Source organism: Trachymyrmex septentrionalis, unplaced genomic scaffold (assembly GCF_001594115.1).
Source record: "Trachymyrmex septentrionalis isolate Tsep2-gDNA-1 unplaced genomic scaffold, Tsep1.0 scaffold29, whole genome shotgun sequence".
Classification (NCBI taxonomy): Eukaryota; Metazoa; Arthropoda; class Insecta; order Hymenoptera; family Formicidae; genus Trachymyrmex; species Trachymyrmex septentrionalis.
Genome location: NW_017305451.1, coordinates 510,191 through 530,449, shown reverse-complemented (window position 1 = coordinate 530,449; position 20,259 = coordinate 510,191). Strand labels below are relative to the sequence as shown.

Genomic DNA, 20,259 nt, shown 5'->3' with positions numbered 1-20,259 from the left:
ATATATATATATATATATATATATATCATCTCTTAAACAGTTTATTAGTTATAAAAGCCATGCATGCGTGGTAAAGCAAATTTGCTTTTATGATTAGTGAAGGAAAATATCCTCGTTGTGTAATAGAATGTTAGGGACAAGCAATGAAACAGAGTAGGTGGAAAGAGAGGAGAAAATGAGAGAGAGAGAGAGAGAGAGAGAGACAAAGAGAAAAACGCATAAAAAGGAAAAAGAGACGAAGACATGTAAGCGTAAGAGATGAACAAAAAAAAGATATAAGAGGAAGACACCGTAAAAATCGTAACAATCGATGTATTTTCCCGACATGTGTACTGTCATTTCTTTTCTTTTTTCGCTTTCATTTCTGATTTTGCACCGCACGCACGCACGCACGCACGCACGCACAAACACGCGCGCACGTGGTCTCAGGCATACAGTGTCAGCTCAGTTCTCGCGTGAGACCAAGGGAAGGAGCGATCCCTTTCGGTGATCCTCGTGGGTGGGATATATTTTCTTCGATTGCGTACTCTTTTTTTTTCTTTCTTGCAACAAATCTAGGGCAACTGCTTCTATCACTGCGAAATCGTGCTCCCATCTCGTTTCACGATCATTTTTCTCGGCGCGCGAGGCGCAACGTTAATTATCAACAAATCCGCGTGCCAATCAATACTATAAATTTAAAAAGGTGTATAAAGAGACAGTATATATGCAGTATACAGTATACAGAGTTACGAGTATATAATAACACAATAATGGCGTCTTCTCTATAAGCTTGCCCAGCCCTGACTCGAGAGAGTAAAGCTTTTTCTTTTTTTTTTTTAATTTTTTTATTCTTTTTTTATTTTCTTTGGCGAGTTAGTACAAAGCTCAGAGAGATATATTTGCGTTATTGTTAGATAATAGAGAGAAAAAGAGACAGTATAGACTTGTGACAAATAGATACGTTATAAGAGAGCGAGTGGATACAGTGTGCGTTTAGCCAGACAGCGAAGATAGACGCAGAGAAGTAAACAGGCGGGTTGAGAACGGCACGTCACGCGGTAGAAAAAAAAAGAAATGGATAAAAAAATAGAAAGAGAGAGAGAGAGAAAGAGAAAAAAAAGGGGTAGAGCAAAAATATGTGACCGGCAAAAATATTTTCCGTTGCGGCACTTCATATCCACGTTAAAAAGGAAAAATCCCCTTCCTTATTAGTTATGTTCGTCACGCTTCGCAAAAAGATCGCGATTGAAAAAAAGGTAGATCGTCGTAGATCATCGGCTAGATTATCGAGACAGGACTGATCAAGATTATAAAGATTCGTAGAATATGAAAAATGACGTCAAAAGGTCTCTCCACGCGTGGCAACTTTTTCGAGATTGTTTCGCGCCTTGGAGCGGACTCGCGCGGCAAGGTGTGTTTTCTACCAAGAAAAACATCGTGAAAGAGAAAAACAACAATCGAAAGAGAAACGTATGTACAGAAAGGGGGATGGGCGGAGAACGAGAGACAACGCGAAGAGAGAGATCGGGGGCGGGAGAAGAGTGGTACCCCATATCGTCTGATATACGCGGGGGAGGGGTCGGCAACTTGAGGAGGAAATGATCAAAAAGAAACGTGCGATCTGGCGGTTGCTCTCTTTCTCCTCGCATTGTACGCCGTTGTCGCTGCTTTTTCACTATTCCTGTACCTCGTAGTCCCTTTTCCGAACTTCACGCTCCAAATCCCACTTCTGACCCTCACAAAGGTAGACGCGGTCGTAATACATTTGGCAAATCTTCTTCAACTCCACTACAAAGAATACGGAGAGTCTCTCAGAAATCTTTGGTTCCTCGATATGTTTATTTTTCTGACAGCTTAGGCGGCGAAGGGGCAGCACAGCCAGCACAGGCGGAGTGAGAGACGGACAGCTTTAGCGTGACGTATATCGCGTGCGATATGTAAGCTGGGATAATCTCAAGTCACGAAAAAGTGAAAATTATCGTAATATCATATATATATATATATATTCAGCTCCCAATTAAATTAAACGTGGGATATAAAAATAAAAATTATTAATCTATATAAGAGAGAGATTAGAGTTTTTAAATAAAATGTACACAGTAAAAAGTATTTTGTGTTAAAATCGATCCTCATCAAAATCCTCTTGTTATAAATTTTTAACATATCTGAGTGTTAATTTAACGTAATACAATTTATATAAAACACAATTTATGAGAGTGGCTAATATATATTTAAATATTTAACACCAATTTTTCAACTGTGATATATATAAGAATGAGAGAGAAAAAGGTAATTACAACATATGTATAACAAATAACTGCAAATTTATTAGAAATTTTGGAAAATTTCTTTTTATAATTCTGATATACATTAATATTATTAATAATAATGACAACGTTATTATTTTGATGAATAAATAAACGATATCGAATGGATTCCTTTTGCTTCATCAAATCTAAACGTGTGAGAGAGAGAGCCCAGCATTACATATTTTAGCGAAGAATATAAACTGCATGGCTCGAATACTAATGGTACACCACAAACGACGCTGGAATCCCAATGAGGGAGTCCTTGATCTCGCAACAAGCAAAACTTTCCGAAATCTCCGATTCGAGTAAATTGGCGATCCCTCTCTCGCTCCACGTGCGCGGTAATAAAAGTTGCGCGATGCTCGAATGCTTAATCGCATCACGGGACGTTGCGTCGCGTCGGGGAAACTCGAGGTGCTTTCCTCGACGCTCGAGGCTCGAGGGGTTAAAACGGGCGTAATTCCGCCCTGAACACCCTTGAAGTCCCTTTCCGTGAAATGGAAATGGTGAAATGGGGATCACCCTGTCGTTGGTCCTACTGGATGTATCGCGGGGGATATGCGCGGTCTCGGCTGAACACCTTCGAAACTTCGATCTTCGACCATTCGCACGTCCCGGATTATCCCGAACGTGATTGAAAGCGCCACGGTGAAAGCTCCGCGAATGAGAAAATAAACCAACACGAATGAGCGGATAATAACCATGTCGACGATACGTTATCAAATGTTCTATTATGTTCTATTATTCTCTATTATATTCTACCGTCGCTCGCGTTTACTACTCCAAAACTGAACGAGTTTCAATCCAAATTCAGTAACTGCATCGACTTAACATTGATGTTCTAATTGCAACAACATAAACGTAACGCGTATTATTTATACGTAATATTTAGGTATATTGTTGAATAAGTAATAATGAAATAAAATATAACATCGACGATCATTGGTGTTTACTGAAAAACTGATTAAAACAATTGTACAAGGAGACAATTTGAATAAAATTGTGTAAGATGAGAACGAAATTTTGCTTTTGTTTCCCATTCTCGCGCGAGCACTTTCCGATGCGATCTGGTCTTGTCGAAGTAACAGCTGCAATCAATGCAATGGCCAATGGCGCAAAATAAAAATAGAAACAAAAGGACGTTAACGTTAAGGCTCGCGCGATGCAAATAAAGAAGTTAATGTTGGTTACGTTCCTTCAAACTGTCCTCAAAGTTTCGTAGAGAGTTTGGAACATTAGTGTCTCGCGGCATTTCCCTATCTAAGAGACGTGCAAACGTGCTCGAACCGAAGGTTCAAGGACCCGTCAACCAGAAAGTTGCCTTTCGAGAACCGTTCGACCAAGAATGTCGCTCGGTCAAGCACGTGCGGCGGAGTTAAAAAATCATGTGGGCAAGGGCAAAAATTATCTATGCAAGTGGACTTCGACAGGCTCTCTCTTCTTTAGGCAAGCCGATCGTAATTACCTCCAGCTCTTTCAACTTAATTTGCCTCTCGAGGTCATATTTATCGCCCTCGAGTAAGGAAAGTCTGTTCCAATATGCCGAACAGATCGTCTGCAGCTCGGTTAAAAGAACAAAAAGTTATTGGAAAAAAAAAAAAGGAGCAGAATGGAATCCGCTGAACGTGTTTTGTCATCCTTGCCGTCGGCTGTCTTAAAAATTCGTTATCGTGTTACAATTGTTTAGCTTCGAAAATCAAAAAGAAATGCAGGAATTAAAATAACAACTACGGCACTACATAAAGATAGAAAATTGTAACGGCTCTTTCCAATTCATTGATATCGGTTAGAATAAGAATGGTAACAACTTTTTACATTTAATTCAATTTGTTATCATTTTTAACACGTCAGTATCAATAAATTGTTCCGTTGTTTTTATTTATCTATTTGTTTTTTAAACTGTGATGTTTAAAAATGTGATGAAAAATAATGCATGTGACGACCCGCGGTTTTCTGTGATGATTTATATTATTACTACTAAGAGGAATTATTTGTGAGGGAATGTAATTATCACGGGGAGAATAGAAAAGACATGAGTCTTTCGCGTTGGAAGCGAGAAGCACGAAGCTGACAGTTGCGTGATCGTTAACCTATCACGGAATGCAAGTGGGAGATGAGAGAAATTCGAGCGGAAGGAAAAATGAGCGGGGTGAAAAATGCAGGAACTGTGAAAGGGAAGGGGATGGAGTCTAGTAGTGCGGACTCGCAAGTATAAAGTGAAAGAAGAAAGTTCTTTCTAGTTGAGAGTTTCTACTCATTGCGAGAAATCAACGTTACTGAGACAGATCTACGTTGAGCGATTCTACGAGTCGCGAGGGGTGCTGCTACGTTAGGAGCTGCTGCTAAGAAAAATACTCAGCCTCGATGTCTACGCCTAATATGTATTATTACGGACAGCTTATGAGTATGCAAATCGGAACAGTCGCTAGAAATAGTGAGATGTGCTTCGCGTGTGAATAAAATAAGTAAGAAGAAAAAAGATGACTAGAGGATAAAGAGTACTGGCGTTAATCGCAGCTCATCTTGTTTGCAAAAAAAATCTTTTTTTCGACCTCCAAATCCTTCTTGGCGACTTCGTACTCAAGGTCGTACTTCTCCCCCTCGAGAACGTTGATCCTCTTATGATACTGGGTCAGAATGGACTTCACACTAGCTGTTAAAATTCAAGTCACTCCTTGAAAAAATGCTCGCGACTTAACCGTTTACGTCGTAGATATCGATGTAAATATCGCTACTTACATTCAGAAACATAGTAGCAGCAACTATATAGACGATAATTATACAAGTAGTTTTATATTTAGAATTAAGGTACGCGGTTATAATAATTATGAAATAATTTATTCAACTGTGCACATTATATAAAATATGGATATCTATATATAAAATTTGGATAAATATTTGAAACAGGGGAAGCGGAATGAGAGCGACAGCTAAAACCTGTTGAAGGTTACCGAGGATCATGACCTTGACAACACATGTCAAGGTCAAGGTCATTGGAGCTGCTTCCCCTGTTCAAAATATTTATCAAAATTTACAGTACAGTTTTCATCTATTGCTACTGTCATGTTTTTTTTCTTTGAATACTCTCTAACGAGAGGATATATTGTTGCAACGGATGTATTTCTCAAATTGTAAAAAAAATATAGCGATGACAATTAAATATATATAGATAGTAACTGTACTTTATATTGTAGAATTTATGTATTAATAATAGCAATAATTATGAAATAGTTTATTCAATTAGAGATACTTTAATTAATTCTACCTATAAATCTTGCACAATTACCACCTATACAGTTGCCACTTCTGTCTTTTTCTCTGAGTGTTCTGGAACGGTACATGTCATAACTGATGTATTGCATGTAACTTTCCGCGAATAATATGTACGGAGTCCATTTCGTGTGTATGACTTGAACCGAACGGCAGAGGGTGGAAAGCGTGAGTTTGAGGGAGGGAGTGAGAAACCGATAGTGTGAAAGCTAAATCGAAATGTTATAAACTGTCGCTGTTTCGCAATGGTGTGAAGACTGTCTCAAGTTTCCAGCGAACGAAAGCTAGCTCTTAAACCGTCTTCCAAGAACGATTTTCGAGTGTAGACATCACTATGAAATTTGAAACAATCTTGTCGTCTAGGACCTAGGAGCGATGATACAGATGCACATAGATATTCGCGCATAGATCGAAAATAACGGCAAGAGGGGGGTGAATATACAAAAAAAAAAAAAGAAACGGTGAATATACAATACTTCGCAAAATGAGAAAAGCATCAGAGTTTCTCGTAAAGAATTACAATCACTAGAAAATATTATGGTGCGTGTTGTATGAAGCAGTGTACAATAATGTATTATACGAGTATATTCGGATATACCTAGTATACGTGTTCCAAAATCGATGTTATTCTGTTATTCTGACTTTTCGTGTTTTGCGAAAATAAAGTAAGTAGTGACAAGCCGTATTAATACAATAATCAAGATGCGAATAATCCATAGTGTTCTTAAATCGCCATTAAATTTGCCAAAGATTCAAGAACAAAGGATTGAACGGAGAGAGCAGAGAGAGAGAGAGAGAGAGACAGAAGACAGTATGAGAAATCGCGCGCACATTAATGCGAAGAAAAACAGATGCTGACAGAATCAAAAGAAATCGACGACAATTTTGTGTTACGTAAAGATAGAACAAAAAGAAAAGAAAAGTGTGAATGGAAAAAACGGTGCGACGAAAGAATGCGAAGCTCGTGTCTCTTGCCCGGTTGCAGAACGGAAGTTACGACGAAAGATTCAAGTTTCAGTAAAGAGCAGTTATCATTCACGGAGTTGCTCGATAACGATTATTCATTGGCTGATGAAAGTCCAAAAGACAAGATGTAAAAAATAACAAAAGGCAAGAAACAGAAAACAAAGAGCGCATTGTAGAATAGATTTTAGGCATCTACGTTTTCTCATTTATCTGGAATTCTATATTGTTTCCTATTGGTTATCAGCATTATAAAGGATCTCGAAATAAAGAATAATTTTCACAGCAAATGCTCTAAATCAATTTTTAAACTAAAATGTGTTAAATAATAATTAATACTTGATACTTTCGGCCGAGACTATAGCAAAGATATACATATTTCTTTTTTAAAAGTTTTGGAATCGCTCCATTTTTCCTTTTTAAGAGAGAGAATCTATAAAAAAAATTGCTCTACTTTTTTATTATTTGTCATCATTTAGGTGCTATTTTCATCGGGCGCTATTGGCGATGGCTAAATATAGCCGGCATGTTATAAAATTGTGCAATCCAGCAATCTCGTGACGATGGTCTCTTTGCCAAAAACTCTAATTACATTTTGTCATCGCTTTACGTAAATATGCAACCGGGCGGAGATCGGTGCGTGTTACACAAGTGCAACAACATTGAACATCGTTATTATTACTGTATCGTGAGTGCCGCGTTATCATACTGCACGTCGCGTAAACGTTCTCGCAATTGTTGCTCTCTCGAAAGTACCTCAAAGTCCTTCTTCTTAACAACATATTCGATGTCAAATTTTTTATCCTCCAATGCCGAGATCCTATTGTGGTACTCGCGCAGCACGCGCTTTACGGTCTCTGTGTAGTTTATCAGAAACAAAATAATGTAAAACAAAATAAAGACGCGCATGAGGAACGTCGCAGTTCGCGTCTATATTGTCTGAAACGTGTCTCAAGTTATTGTAACTTTCTCACTTCTTTTCTATTGGGATCGAAAGATTATTTCAGGGTAGAAAGAATTCTCAGTGATATGTGCTAATTAAATCTTGAAAATCGTATACCAATTATTACACTTTCGCATATTCTGCATGTGTTCTGCATTTTTGAAAAAAAATTTACTAACAACGAATTGTAAAAAAGATTAATAAAGCACGACGGGAAATGGGGTATAATAAAGTATAGTAAAGTTTCGACCTTTGAAACTAAAAATGAGCACTGCGTATCATTATTGTGACTTGGTCAAAATCCTCATATTTTTTATATAAATGCAATTGTGCCAAAATATAAAAACTATTGCACAGATCGTGTCTGTGAGAGATAAAAATGTTTTCTCTGAAAAATCAAATTCTTCAAAATTGTTTCCGTAATTTACCGCAAGTCGGCATTGTATTAACATTTCGAATTCATCGTTTCTGTGCAACAATTCTTGCTGCTAATGATTAAGTAGAGGTAAATCCAAGAAGTAAATTTATAGTTTTATTCAGGGCAACGCGAACTTTGTCCGAATGTAAAAAATATCTCTGCTAAATATAAATGTATTATAAATGTAGTATTTCGCATGGATTGCGTAAAACGAAGCAAAGTACCTTCGTTGGCTTCGTCGACGATCTTCGGCTTTCCGCAACGTTCCTCGATTATGCGCCTCCTTTCGGCCGCTTTTCTTTCCTGTTCCTTCTTCAATTCTTCGGCGGCTTTCTTACGCAACAGCAACTGTAAATATATGAAAAATTCGTGAGGTTCGACTCAATTGGAAGAAAAAAATATTTCGTAAGACATTTCGTAGACGAGAGAGAAGTTTCTCCAGGAAAAAAGATGTACTCTGAAATATTTACAGGGATCCACCAACGAATCGATTTCTAACTGCATGAAATTGACATAATTTAAATGGAAATTAAATTTGTATATTCAATAGTATACACTAGGCTACATAAACAATTTAAATCATATGCAATGAAAGTGGATTATTGTTATGTTTATTTAATAAATATAAAATTGCCCATTATGCGTCCACGTTATTAATTAATTACACATTAAAATGGTTATTAAAACAAATAGACTTAAATGCAACAATATAATTAATCTTTGTGTCTATATAAATATGTACCGTGCAATAATAGAAAGGTGAAACGGAAGTAAATTCATACGCGCTAAGCTCACAATGCTCGAGAGAAACATTACCATTCGTGGTTTACTCACGAAATAATTTAAGCTCGCGACTAACGCCTTTCTCTCTTTCGGTCAACGGCAAGATAACGTCGCGTCGGTTGGTATTCGACGGGATAGCAAATATTGACGCTGTTGGCGAAAGGAAGGAAGGAAGGAATTAAGGAAGGTGGATTTACGAGAAAATAACATGCCGGCGCGGCGCGGCGCGGCGCGGCGCGGGACCAGCAAACGCAAAAAGATTCTCCAAGAGGTAATCTACATACACACGCGGAAACTTTACTGCGACTGCGAATGTTCGCGACGGTGCATGAAAAGAAACGTGGACCGGAGAGGGAGAGATACATGGATGTTCTGTAGAATGTTGCGCGACGATGGATACAGAATGGCGAACGTAAGGCGGGACCATAAAGTAAAGGTAAAAAGGCGAGATAAAACTTGAGAAGTTTCGGACGCTCCGCCGCGCGCTGCTGGGAAACAGAACATTGAAATACGAAGTGGTGGAAGCGGGGAGAATAAGAGAAAGTAATAGAGAAATGGATGTAGCCGTTACGAGAAATATTTCGCGAGAAAATCGGCGCACAAAGGATGCAGAAGATGATTACCGCGATATTGCTCAGCGGCTCGAACAACGCAGGAGGAGATTATAGCGTGCGATGAGGCAATCAAGTTAAATCGGGAACGAGATCAACTTACAATTAGTTGTCGATAATAAACATTCGATGCGGCAACAGTATAGATTTAATATAAAACATTTTTGGAAACTTGGGACGGCATCAACGCCTGTTTTATCGTTGACGAGAGAGAGAGAGAGAGAGAGAGAGAGAGAAAAATGACGAAAGATTCGCGGTCGGATTTACCGCGATCGAGTTTTTAAAGAGGATATCTCCACGATTTGAGCCAACACACTTGGCCGTGCGAACCAAATTCAAAAGGGAAGAAACAAAAAACGGACTTACCCTAAGCTTCTTCTTCCTGTCGGGGGTCATAAAACCCTTCTTCGCCTTTTTGGCTTTGGAAGCCTCTTCGAGGCGGGCGCGGACCTCCGCCCTTTTCCTCTCGGTCTCCGCCTGTTTCCTCTTCTTTTCCTGCATTTTTCGTGCGAAACTCCCTTAAAACATCTCATCTGAGAAAGCCCCGAAGCGTCTCATGGAACGCGAATTCGGAAAATATTGCACAATACGAGCTCTAACATTTTTCGCGCCCCCATCCCTCTGCCTGAACTTTCACGAGTCGCAAATGAAAGAGCAAGCGCAGTTACAAAATAATTAATTTATAGTAATTACTACAATAGAAATTTTCTGAAATAAGTATATTAGAAAATTATAAGTAATATAATATATATTTTAAAATAATATCATTTTTTAATCTAATATATTTTAAAAATATACATATTAGAAGAAAAATAACTTTTCTAAACACTCTGCCATTATCACATCTAGGACTATTAATTATCTCATTCTCTCTATGGATATTGAACTTTTTTGTTGTATAAAACAAAAACATAAACAAGAAGTTTTTTTTCTGGTCTATTACATATTCCGAGTCTACTTTAAGGAACGTCATTGTTTCTGATTATTTTCACAAAAATAATATAGCTAATTTGAAATATTTCCAATGGGTTTTATTTTGCAATAAAACGAGCGCAAGCTCTGTTCCGATGAAAGGATTTCTTTCATCCGCTTGGTAAGCGGCCGTCCTTTAAGAGGCGGCTCTACGTTTCATAGCTAGTTTCTTCTCTTACGTACATCCTCGATGCGCTTTCTCTGCAAAAAAAAGAGAAAGAAAAAACATTTCTCGTTAGTATATTCTCTGTGTCATGGGTCGCGCGTATGGCGATATCTAAAACACTTTTTGCAGAGCGCGATCCTTCCGACTGTGAAAAAGGATATCTCTCAACGAGATATTGAACGAGCGACAGAGTACAAGAGAGTTAGAGAGGAAGAAAAGATTACGCGTTCAGTGTTCCAGATTTCGCCATCAAGGAATACCTTACAAAGCATTAGCGTAGCGACCGTGTTTTCGCGTGTTTCATGGCGATGCAGAGCTAATGGAGTCTGTCTTAAGTGATATAACTTTGTCGCTGTTAAGCGCTACAACAGCGTACCCAGCGAGCATCTTGTAATATCGTTTTGCGCAAATTGCCGCGTTTTCGCTTATGACATTACGCGCGGCACTTTCGGCCGACCATTAGCTTTGCCTTCTACAAACCGTGCAGATCTTACCAACCGGTGCGATATGTGTATCAAAAATAAATCGTACAAGAAAAGAATAATATATATTTTGCTGAAGTCTCTCTGGTTTGTGAAAATAGCTTTTGACCATTAAAATAATTATGTACCTAAGACGTTTAAAATAATATTCGAATATCAAAACTTTTTGCAATATTATTCATTATTATACTTAACTCAGTTACCTCGAGTACTTTTACATCCCAGGAAAAATATGAATTGTTGTAAAATACTGGTTTACATGGGTATTGTTTAACATATCTTTGTTCTCATTTTTTGTTTACAACTCTTTGTCTTTCTCTTTTAATAACTATTCTTTATGAATCTTTAAATATGCAATTCCATCGAAAACCCGCAATACAAAAGCGTATATATTAATTACATTTTTTATTTTTCAGAAATAATATCACAATAATAAGCTATTTAAGGCTTGTTCTAAAAATTATTAATTAAATCTATATATCCGTTCTGTCTATAACGTTCTTAATAAATGATAACAATTAATGATATACAGTACGTTGTTAATAATAGTAATTTTAATTGGGAATGTCTTTCTGTATCCCAAGTGAACGTTTATGTAAAAAAAAATTGACTACTTGCGAGCCAAACATCCTAATATCCTCCATAATTATTTTAATAGCTTAACTGTTTTCAGATCTGTATCCAGCTAAATTTTTAAGTTCTTCAGCAAAACGTTCTTTCCGTGTAGTCGCATATAGCACAGAAGCGATAACATGCAAATTTTCGTAACGCGACTGTACATCTCGAATAAACGTTATAATAATACATTGTGACATGTCGTACACTTGAAAAACTTTCTTCACAGTTCGTTACAAATGCTACTAATAATTGATAATTACATGTTTGTGAAACGCGATTAAAAATACAATGATTTTTCTTTTCTTTCTTTATGCACTTTTTTATTAACTTTTCTCCAATATAAAATGCTGATTTAAATTTCATATATAAACGGTGCTATATACGGTGCGTGCTGCGCACAAACCCCGTGGTGATATTAGATGTATTACACACTTATACATTTATAATGGAAGAAAAAGGAAGCATTAGAGAGACACATAGCGCTATAAAGAAGAGCCTGAAGAGAACAATCACTCCACATGCGATTTATACACATCGATATCTACTTTACCCCAGATTTGTTTGATCGTTTTATGTTTGTTTGTATGGTGCGCGTTCTCGAAAGTTTTATGTTTTACTTTTACCATATAACAGCTCTCCAATTAATTTCGATTGGAGAAAAAAAAAAACCAAATTCACTGTTTACGTGAAGAAGCTGTTGTGAATTTGCTCACAATGGCACAGCAAAGAATAAGAATCATTTAATGCACAGTTTTAATTATTACTTTGATTAATTATTTACTTTGATAAATAATAAATATGTAGATAATTTGATAAATATGATAGATCAATAACTTTAATTTTTTTGCCCTAAAAAATCAAAATGATATATATTAAGGTTATTGATTCGTCACAACAGTCCGCAACCAATTTGGCTGTTCTTGAAATATGTTGTTAAATACAAAAATATAAGAGACACATATGTTTTCTTTATATAGCCCAATTTTAAAGGATGAAACAATCCTTCAAATCTTAATGGGGATAGGAGTATTTTCAAAATATTAGACTTCTGAAAAATCTAAATACATAATTATAAGATATATATATATATATGTATATAAACAAATATAAAAATTTGTTCTAAAACATTTTTCTATATATTCCACTGTTTTGTTAATAATTGATTAGAATTAAGTATAAGCATTGGAAGTATTGTTTCATCCTTTAAATCTCAAATTGTGCTGATATAAAAAAAAATATATGTTTCTTAGATTTATGACAACACATTTCAAGGAGAATAAAATTTGTTCTGTAGTAGAACACTTGTCTCTCTCAGAGAAATGCATGATGGTAGTAATTGTATACAAATTTTATGTTATGTATTGTAGAAATAATATAGGATATCATTCAATTATACATTAATTCTACAATAAAATTTATATATCATTCGTGCATCATTTATATGTCATAAATAATTGTCTATAGTTGTCACCATTTTTCCTCTGAATGTGTAAGTTTCAAAAGATTAGTATGAAATTGTAAAATATTTTAAATCTATTAACGGAATTTAAATCTTTAAATAGATTTTCTGTAAAAGCTCTGAATTAGAAATTGTTAAGAGCTTGTAACATCCTGTACACCGTTAAACAACGATGAAACTGAGATAACTTTAACTGTACACTTGATGTAGTATCTATATAATGCAAGCTTTTCGTAAATAATTATCAATAGAAAGTTTGTGTAAGAAAGACGTTTTCCTGCGTCGACTTGGTAAGTTATCGCTCGTGACTCTGAATAAACGAACCATCTGCAAAACTGTGTTCATATAACGGTTTTAATCAGTAAATGGAAATTCTACCGATCTTCGGTAAACGTTGTTATTCACATTAAGTGCGCAGAATTTTTCTTCTTCAATATGTACTGACAAATATAAAATATTTTCTCGTTTCGAAGACAAAATTTCGTCTTCTTCGTGCCATCGTGAGCAAAAGGAGTGGAAATGTGACGAGCGGATAAATCGTTTTAAAAGTATATAAGATAAAAACAGAGGAGAGAAACGGTAAATCGATTTTGAAAGGATACAAGGTCATAAAAAGTACAAGGTAAAATATAAATTATTAGAATACACGGAGATCAATGAATCAAGATCACAGATCTTAGACTTGAATCTACAATTGAAAATCTGGGAGGACTTGTTCCCGTAAGGATAACGCGAGTGACAAATAGCTTGCTCGAGTAGCAGGAAAGAAGAGATATAAAGAGTCGTAAGACGAAGAGATTCGGAGCAGAGTCCAGATTCGCGTTAAATAATGCCGAAATAAGGACGAGAGTGTAGCGATAAATCAGACAAAAAATCGGGCCATAGAGCATATAACGGAGACAACGGACATGTCGGTCGTAATACGGCTAGTCCCACTTCCCATTTCCTACAGAGCGGAAATTTTACGGTGAAATTTGCGGAATATATGTTCCCTACTCTGCACTGGTCCAAAAACCTTCATTAACTTTTACATTTGCGGTTTGCGCCGCGCAAATTGGCTTCATTATACGAAAGAAAACTACTATCCCACCGCACAAACGAAGAATTGTCGTCCGCGAGGTGGGCATTACGTAGGAATGATGTCACAATCATCAAGGTAAATAGCGTGGGGAATGAATTGCTTATTTATAAGAATGCAGAGATGAAAGTCACCAAACTGGTGGAAAATTTCTGTTCAAGAATCTTCTGAGGGCTCTTCTTTCGAGATAGAAAAATTAAGAATAAATATTAAGAATGAAAAGAAATATCAAACTGCAAACAAATAAAAAAATGTAAGTACGACGGGGGATGAAACGACCGAGGAGATCGTCGAAAGTTTCTTGCGAAGGGAAAAAGAAGAGCGAAAGATATAATCACGACGAGAAGCGAGCTTCTATGATCGCCTCATCATTTTACATAGCATATATATATAAATCTTTTTTAGAGCGCACAAACTATGTATCATCCTTGACCACCATTTGTATCCTCTACTAAAAGCTGCTTCAAAATTCAAAAACTGTAGGGGAAAAAAAACGAGGTTCGGTCTGTTCGAAGTCCTCGGAGCTTTGCACTTTGTAAAAGCTTGATATAATAGAAGTATAGTATATTGAAGGAAAATGATTTATTCATAGAAATGTGTATTTGAACTTTTCATTCTTTTAGAATAAAAGAATATGTCCTTTTCGTTATGTAAAATATGTATACATAATTGACTTTATTATCTATAAATAATGAAATTATAAAATTAAATATAAATTAATTTCCAGGGTATTAAGTAACAAGTAGAAAAAATTTATAAGGTTTTTCTAGATGATAAAATATGTAAGGGAAAAATCAAGAAGAACAAATTCAAGTAGATGTTTTGTTTTTTAATAAGAAATATTTCAATGTATATTTAAGTGCATCAGAGACTTTTACATGAATTTAAACATTCAGAATTACAATATCAAAGTTAATAAAATTTCGATGCTTTAATTTTCAATTATAAGTGTCTAAATATTCTGATACTTAAGACACTTTTTATATAAATATTTAAACATTTATATTAAAAACTAAACCTTAATCATATTTGTGATTTTATTTTATCATTCAATTTTTTTTCTATCTGTTACCAAACATCCTATAAATACATTAAATTATATAAATTATATAAATTATTTTTAATTTAATTTGCTTAACGATAATAATTTCCAAAACGTAATGTGCTTGATTAAAACTTTTTCATCAGGTATTGAAATTAGAGTCCATCAAATACACTTTCTAACAAGGTGAATCAAAAGATTCGCGATAGAAACATTTAGTAGAACCATTGTTCTATTTTTATTGACAAGGTCTATACTATCTTCGCTAAAACTACAATTTATACTAGCGGTTTCTCACAGAATCACAGAAAGCGCAAACAATGCATACCTTTCGACAGTAATGCTAATTTTACTGCACGAGTCCAAGATGTAGGATGTGCGTGATTTCAGCGTTTCCGTTGTCCAATGTAAAAATCAGCAATGGCGAAGATCCATCGAAGATACAATATGAAAAAAAGAACGTAACTTTAAGAGGTATTCGCGATTTTACGAAACTGCATGCCATGGTCTTTCCTCGATCGTTGATCTTTTAAGTAATAAGGATATAAAAATTGTGAGGATACAAAAAGACTTCAGATCCGAATACACACCTAACCTCATCGTCCGCCATGATGATGTCTTGGTGTTGCGCGCGTCTACCTAGAAAATAATATAAAATAATACAAATATTAGTGTCATACTCGTATATGTACAGTGGCTGAATATCTTGGTACACCGGCACACTATTAATGGTCGTTAATAATTTATTTTAACGACTAGAGGGGAGGGATCTAACTCTTCTCCTTAAAATAATAAATAACTTAAGCTGAACATAAAGTAATTATAACACCAAAATAGTATCAAAATGGTTTCAATACGGTTATATTATAATATTATAACCAATACAAATAAATTTTTTTATTTTGACGGTATTTTGATGTCATAATAACATTAAAATGTCACGTCAAAATTATTTTATTATATTATTAATATTAGAAGTCACTTTTGCAATTGCAATTCCTTGGCATCGCTTGGAACTTGATCGAACAATATTTTGTGAAGTATTTGCGTATGCATACGTTCGAACGATCTTCAAACTTCGCTTCCGCGCTTTTCCGCGTTGCGTAGTAAAACGGTCGCGCAAAATAGTGCGAAGGAAAATAAGATCTGTTTTCTATAGCTGGTATACAATTTTTGGAACTCAAAGTAAAATAAGCGTATGTTTAATATTCGTCAAAAGCAAGACAGAAAGTTTTGGTATATCCTAATGCAAGAACAAAAAGCAGATTTCAATGAAATGACGCCAACGGTAAATGATGGTAAATGAAAGCTCAGATGTCCGTCAGCGCATTCAATGCACGACGGAAATAATATTAGATAACCAGAGGAAAATCTGCTCGCTAACGCATCTCTGTGACAAGCATGATCGATTTGTCCGTTCCGTACCGATAAATCATACATTATTACGAATGTAGATTTCGCACCGCGGGACGAAAAGACGAGCTCAAGACGTCTTTCTCATCTCTCTCGCGCGCGCGCGCGCGACGATGGTATAGAATATCCGGCGCGCAAAAATAGACGCCGGCCGTCCCCACTTTCCCCGACGTGCCGTCGTCAGGAACGTCGGGTAACGTCGACGATCCAAATTTGGATGCAACGACCACGGTAGATATCCCATCGTCGGCGGCATCAACTGGATTCGATGTCGAAACAGCGAGGCGAGCAGATAAACAAAGTCATGAACATCTCTCTATGAAGAAAGAGAAAAATAGAGAGATAGATAGTGCATTTATTATTGCTCTAGGACAAGCCCTCTAAGGGCTTTTCTTTACAAACGTAAAGTTATAAAAATGAATAGTTAAGAATAGCAGATGAAATTATAATGGTAAAAATCAAAATAAAGGAAAAGAATATATAATTAGAACAATATGAAATGAAGGGAAAAGCGATTTGCAAAATAAAGATATCGGAGAAAGAAAAAGAACATTAATAAAATGGAAGAAAATAAACGTAAGAGAAAAAGAGAGGAAGAAGGGGGAGAGGGAGAGAGGGGAGAGAGAGAGAGAGAGAGAGAGAGAGAGAGAGAGAGAAGGGAGCTCGCCAACGAATATGCACGTCAGCACGTCGCGCTATTTGCGTATGACATTTCATTCGAAAGAGCTATAACGGTGCGTAGAGAGAAAATATCGTGCATATATGTCGGTGAGACATGCCGATTTCTTTGATTAGCCAAGATCTTCCGTCGCGGGATCGTACCGGATGCGCGACGCGAAGTATCGACACGCCAGAGAACATTCTACCGCGAGGCAAAGCGAGATCCAACGAAGTTTCAAAACAGATAACTTATATAGGTAAACTTCTGTGCGCGCATCCGAAATTGTGCAATTCGGTTAGAGAGAGATAACAATTGCGCACTTAGCGGAGAGCTCGCTACGACGCGCTCGTTGTCGCAGCTCCAAAACATTCAAGAAGATGGATTGTACCTTGTCTACAGCGACACTCCGCATTCCGAAAATACTTAGGAACGTCACGGCTGTACAAGCGAAATGTGATGCAACGTTGCAACGAACACTTGCCAACGGCGAAACAAGATGTCATTAGCAACTTGCAGAATAATGTATCATTTCTTTGCGAATATTTTTCTTATTTTGTCTTTTTTTCCTGCTTGTGCATCGCGTAAGTTATTAAGAAAGTACTTAACCAAAATACTTTCAATACATAAAGTTATCAATACATAACGTCAAAATAGTTTCAAAGTAATTAGTAAAAGTCCATTTTTTAATCAATCACGATTCATTTTAACGTTAAAAATGACATCGTTTAAATATATACCATTTTGGTTAAAATTAATTATAGTCAAATAATAAGAAACGTTCACTAAAAATTACAAGATAATTTCACAAGCTAATTTCGCAGAAATAAGTTTTTTTAAGTATCTCTCGCAAATGTTATATAATGCTTTTCGTATATACTCCATTTTTACGCAAAGCGTACCATAATTAACATAAAATTCGAACGAATGTTATATAATCAGAATACAATTTTATTGCATTACATCATAGATGACGTTAGCATACAAATATGTCAATGCGAAATTATTGTAGGGATATTGAAATTTTATGAAAATCATAGATTAATCAAGTTCTTTTCTTGATCCATTAATTGTTCGTACTTGCTGCAACGCCTTCTTTTACGAACGATCGCCTTTGCTAAGTATAGATTTCCTCGCGCTCGAACCATTCCAAGACACGTCCTATCGAGGCACGTACCATCTCCGATATCAAAGAGGCAAGCATCGTAAAAATAGACTCACCAAATCTCATTAAATTATATGATACGTTAAGCAAAAAGAGCAAAATCCATTCAGAAGAAAATACAAAATACATAGCATTACCATTCAGGAGAAGTTACATTCTACTTTATTGAATCTCTCTGTCTTGAATCTCTCAAATATTTTCTTTATCTTGAAGAACTGTAAATTTTAAAAAAATTTTATCGTAAAACAATATTCAAGATCATGATAGTCATCTTTCAGCGGAATTAAAAATTCTACGATTTCTCTCGATTAAAATTAAAATGTGAAAGAGAAAAGATCGAAAGAGACGTTTTTCTTTACGTTGGAGAATTATAAGCCTTAAGAAAATTAATCGCAGCAAAATCACGATTAAAATAATAATCTAACACTATCCGCTGGACGGAACTAAAAATTTTACAATTTTTTTCTTTTTATTAAAATTAAAATGAGAGGAAGAAAATTGAAAGAAGATTACGCGCGTATTTTGCCGAAGTATCCCGAATAACCAGTCAATGGCTGAGTTGGGTCTATAAACGGAATAATTTTCCGTCTATCACTTTCAACTCCGCGTCACTTTCAAAACGAGCGATTGCTCGCCGATCAATCACTGTCTTGGGCGAATCTATCGTCACAACCTTGAAAAGTATCTTTCATACAGCCACTCGTTTTCACTGACACTCGAAAGCGGTAACTTCCCAACGATTATCCTCGAACATCGAAATAGCATTTCAAGAGCAACAATTCATTCCTGGAAGAAGAAGAATTTGAGTTTCCCATTTTTTTTTTCTCCTATCCAAAAATTCTCCAGACTTCCTCCTGAAGAGCAGAGACGGTCGATGCATTTCGAAACACTCTTGCGCTGCGATAATGGCGAGAACAAGCAGAAGGATTACAGGAGGTAGGCTTACCTTGTGGAGAAAGCTCGCTGGCTGCGACTGGCCAACCGGACCTTAGGCAGCTGACTGTACCATCGTGGATATTTAGTCGACTTTGTGAACCTCCAACATAGGCCGTTCACGTGGTACAAGCACGACCAATGACGGTACGCCATTGGTCGTAAGCATTTTTAGGCGAGAGCTCCGCTCGCTCTGCTTGCTGCCAAAAATAATCAGAAACTGAAAACGGAGCCGAGCTCGCTTGGCCTCTAAGCCGTTCATTTGCTGCATTGCCTTCTGATTTCGTTCACCTTATTATCGCGATTGTTATGAGGCAAGAATGGAGCGGTCTTGAACTCGATCGCCCTTAAACGCTACCAATTAAAATGTTATCAAAACGATATGACTTACTAACGTTAATACAATTTCTAATTAAAGGAACAGTATTTAGAAAATATATTCTAAATATATTTATTTAAAAAATGATTTAAATAATATCCTGCCTTTTTAATTTTCAAATTGAGCCTTTTACTTATTAGTTGATCTAAATTTCTTTCAATATTCTTTCCAAAAATGTTTCCAATAGCAGAACAAATAACGATAATGTAAAAATAAATCATACTTAGTAAAAAAAATGACTTTTAATGATTATTTTGTAGCCATTTCGACGCCATTTTGATGTTATTATGACTTTCTATTTGATGTTCTACTTAGGCATCTAAGCAACTAATATAAGATATCATGACATAAAACAATAACGTCAAAATGACTACAAAACAATGAATGACTAAAATCACTTTAGTCATTTACGATTCATTTCATCATTATTTTGAAGTTATTGTGAGTTGTTATTCCGCTTTAAGAAATACAATTTCCAGAAGAATTTCATTTATTTGTGCTAATACAGGATAGAATATTATAATAGATATGTTTACAGTTAAAACTATTCGTAAACTATAAGTATATTTTTTATTTAATATTTTTATTCTTTATTGCTTAGCATTCCACGATAGA

The 20,259-nt window shown here is 35.9% G+C and overlaps 1 protein-coding gene across 15 annotated transcripts in view; it reads right to left on the bottom strand.

The window, feature by feature from the left end:
• LOC108749373 (troponin I-like) overlaps window positions 1–19,471 on the bottom strand; it is a 34,010-nt gene extending 14,539 nt beyond the window's left edge. The window contains exons 1-6 of one of the 15 annotated variants that reach the window (XM_018488010.1): window positions 19,279–19,471; window positions 15,692–15,735; window positions 10,435–10,452; window positions 9,646–9,774; window positions 8,110–8,233; window positions 4,844–4,944 (exon numbers count right to left, since the gene is read on the bottom strand). In XM_018488010.1, the coding sequence (XP_018343512.1) occupies window positions 4,844–4,944; window positions 8,110–8,233; window positions 9,646–9,774; window positions 10,435–10,452; window positions 15,692–15,706 (387 nt within the window). In that variant the 5' untranslated portion in view covers window positions 15,707–15,735; window positions 19,279–19,471. Of the gene's footprint in view, window positions 1–1,669; window positions 1,771–3,756; window positions 3,858–4,843; window positions 4,945–7,280; window positions 7,382–8,109; window positions 8,234–9,645; window positions 9,775–10,434; window positions 10,453–15,691; window positions 15,736–19,278 lie in introns of all 15 variants that reach the window. The other 14 variants (XM_018488009.1, XM_018488006.1, XM_018488005.1 and 11 more) reach the window with 14 other exon arrangements.
• Between the last annotated feature and the right edge of the window lie 788 nt (window positions 19,472–20,259).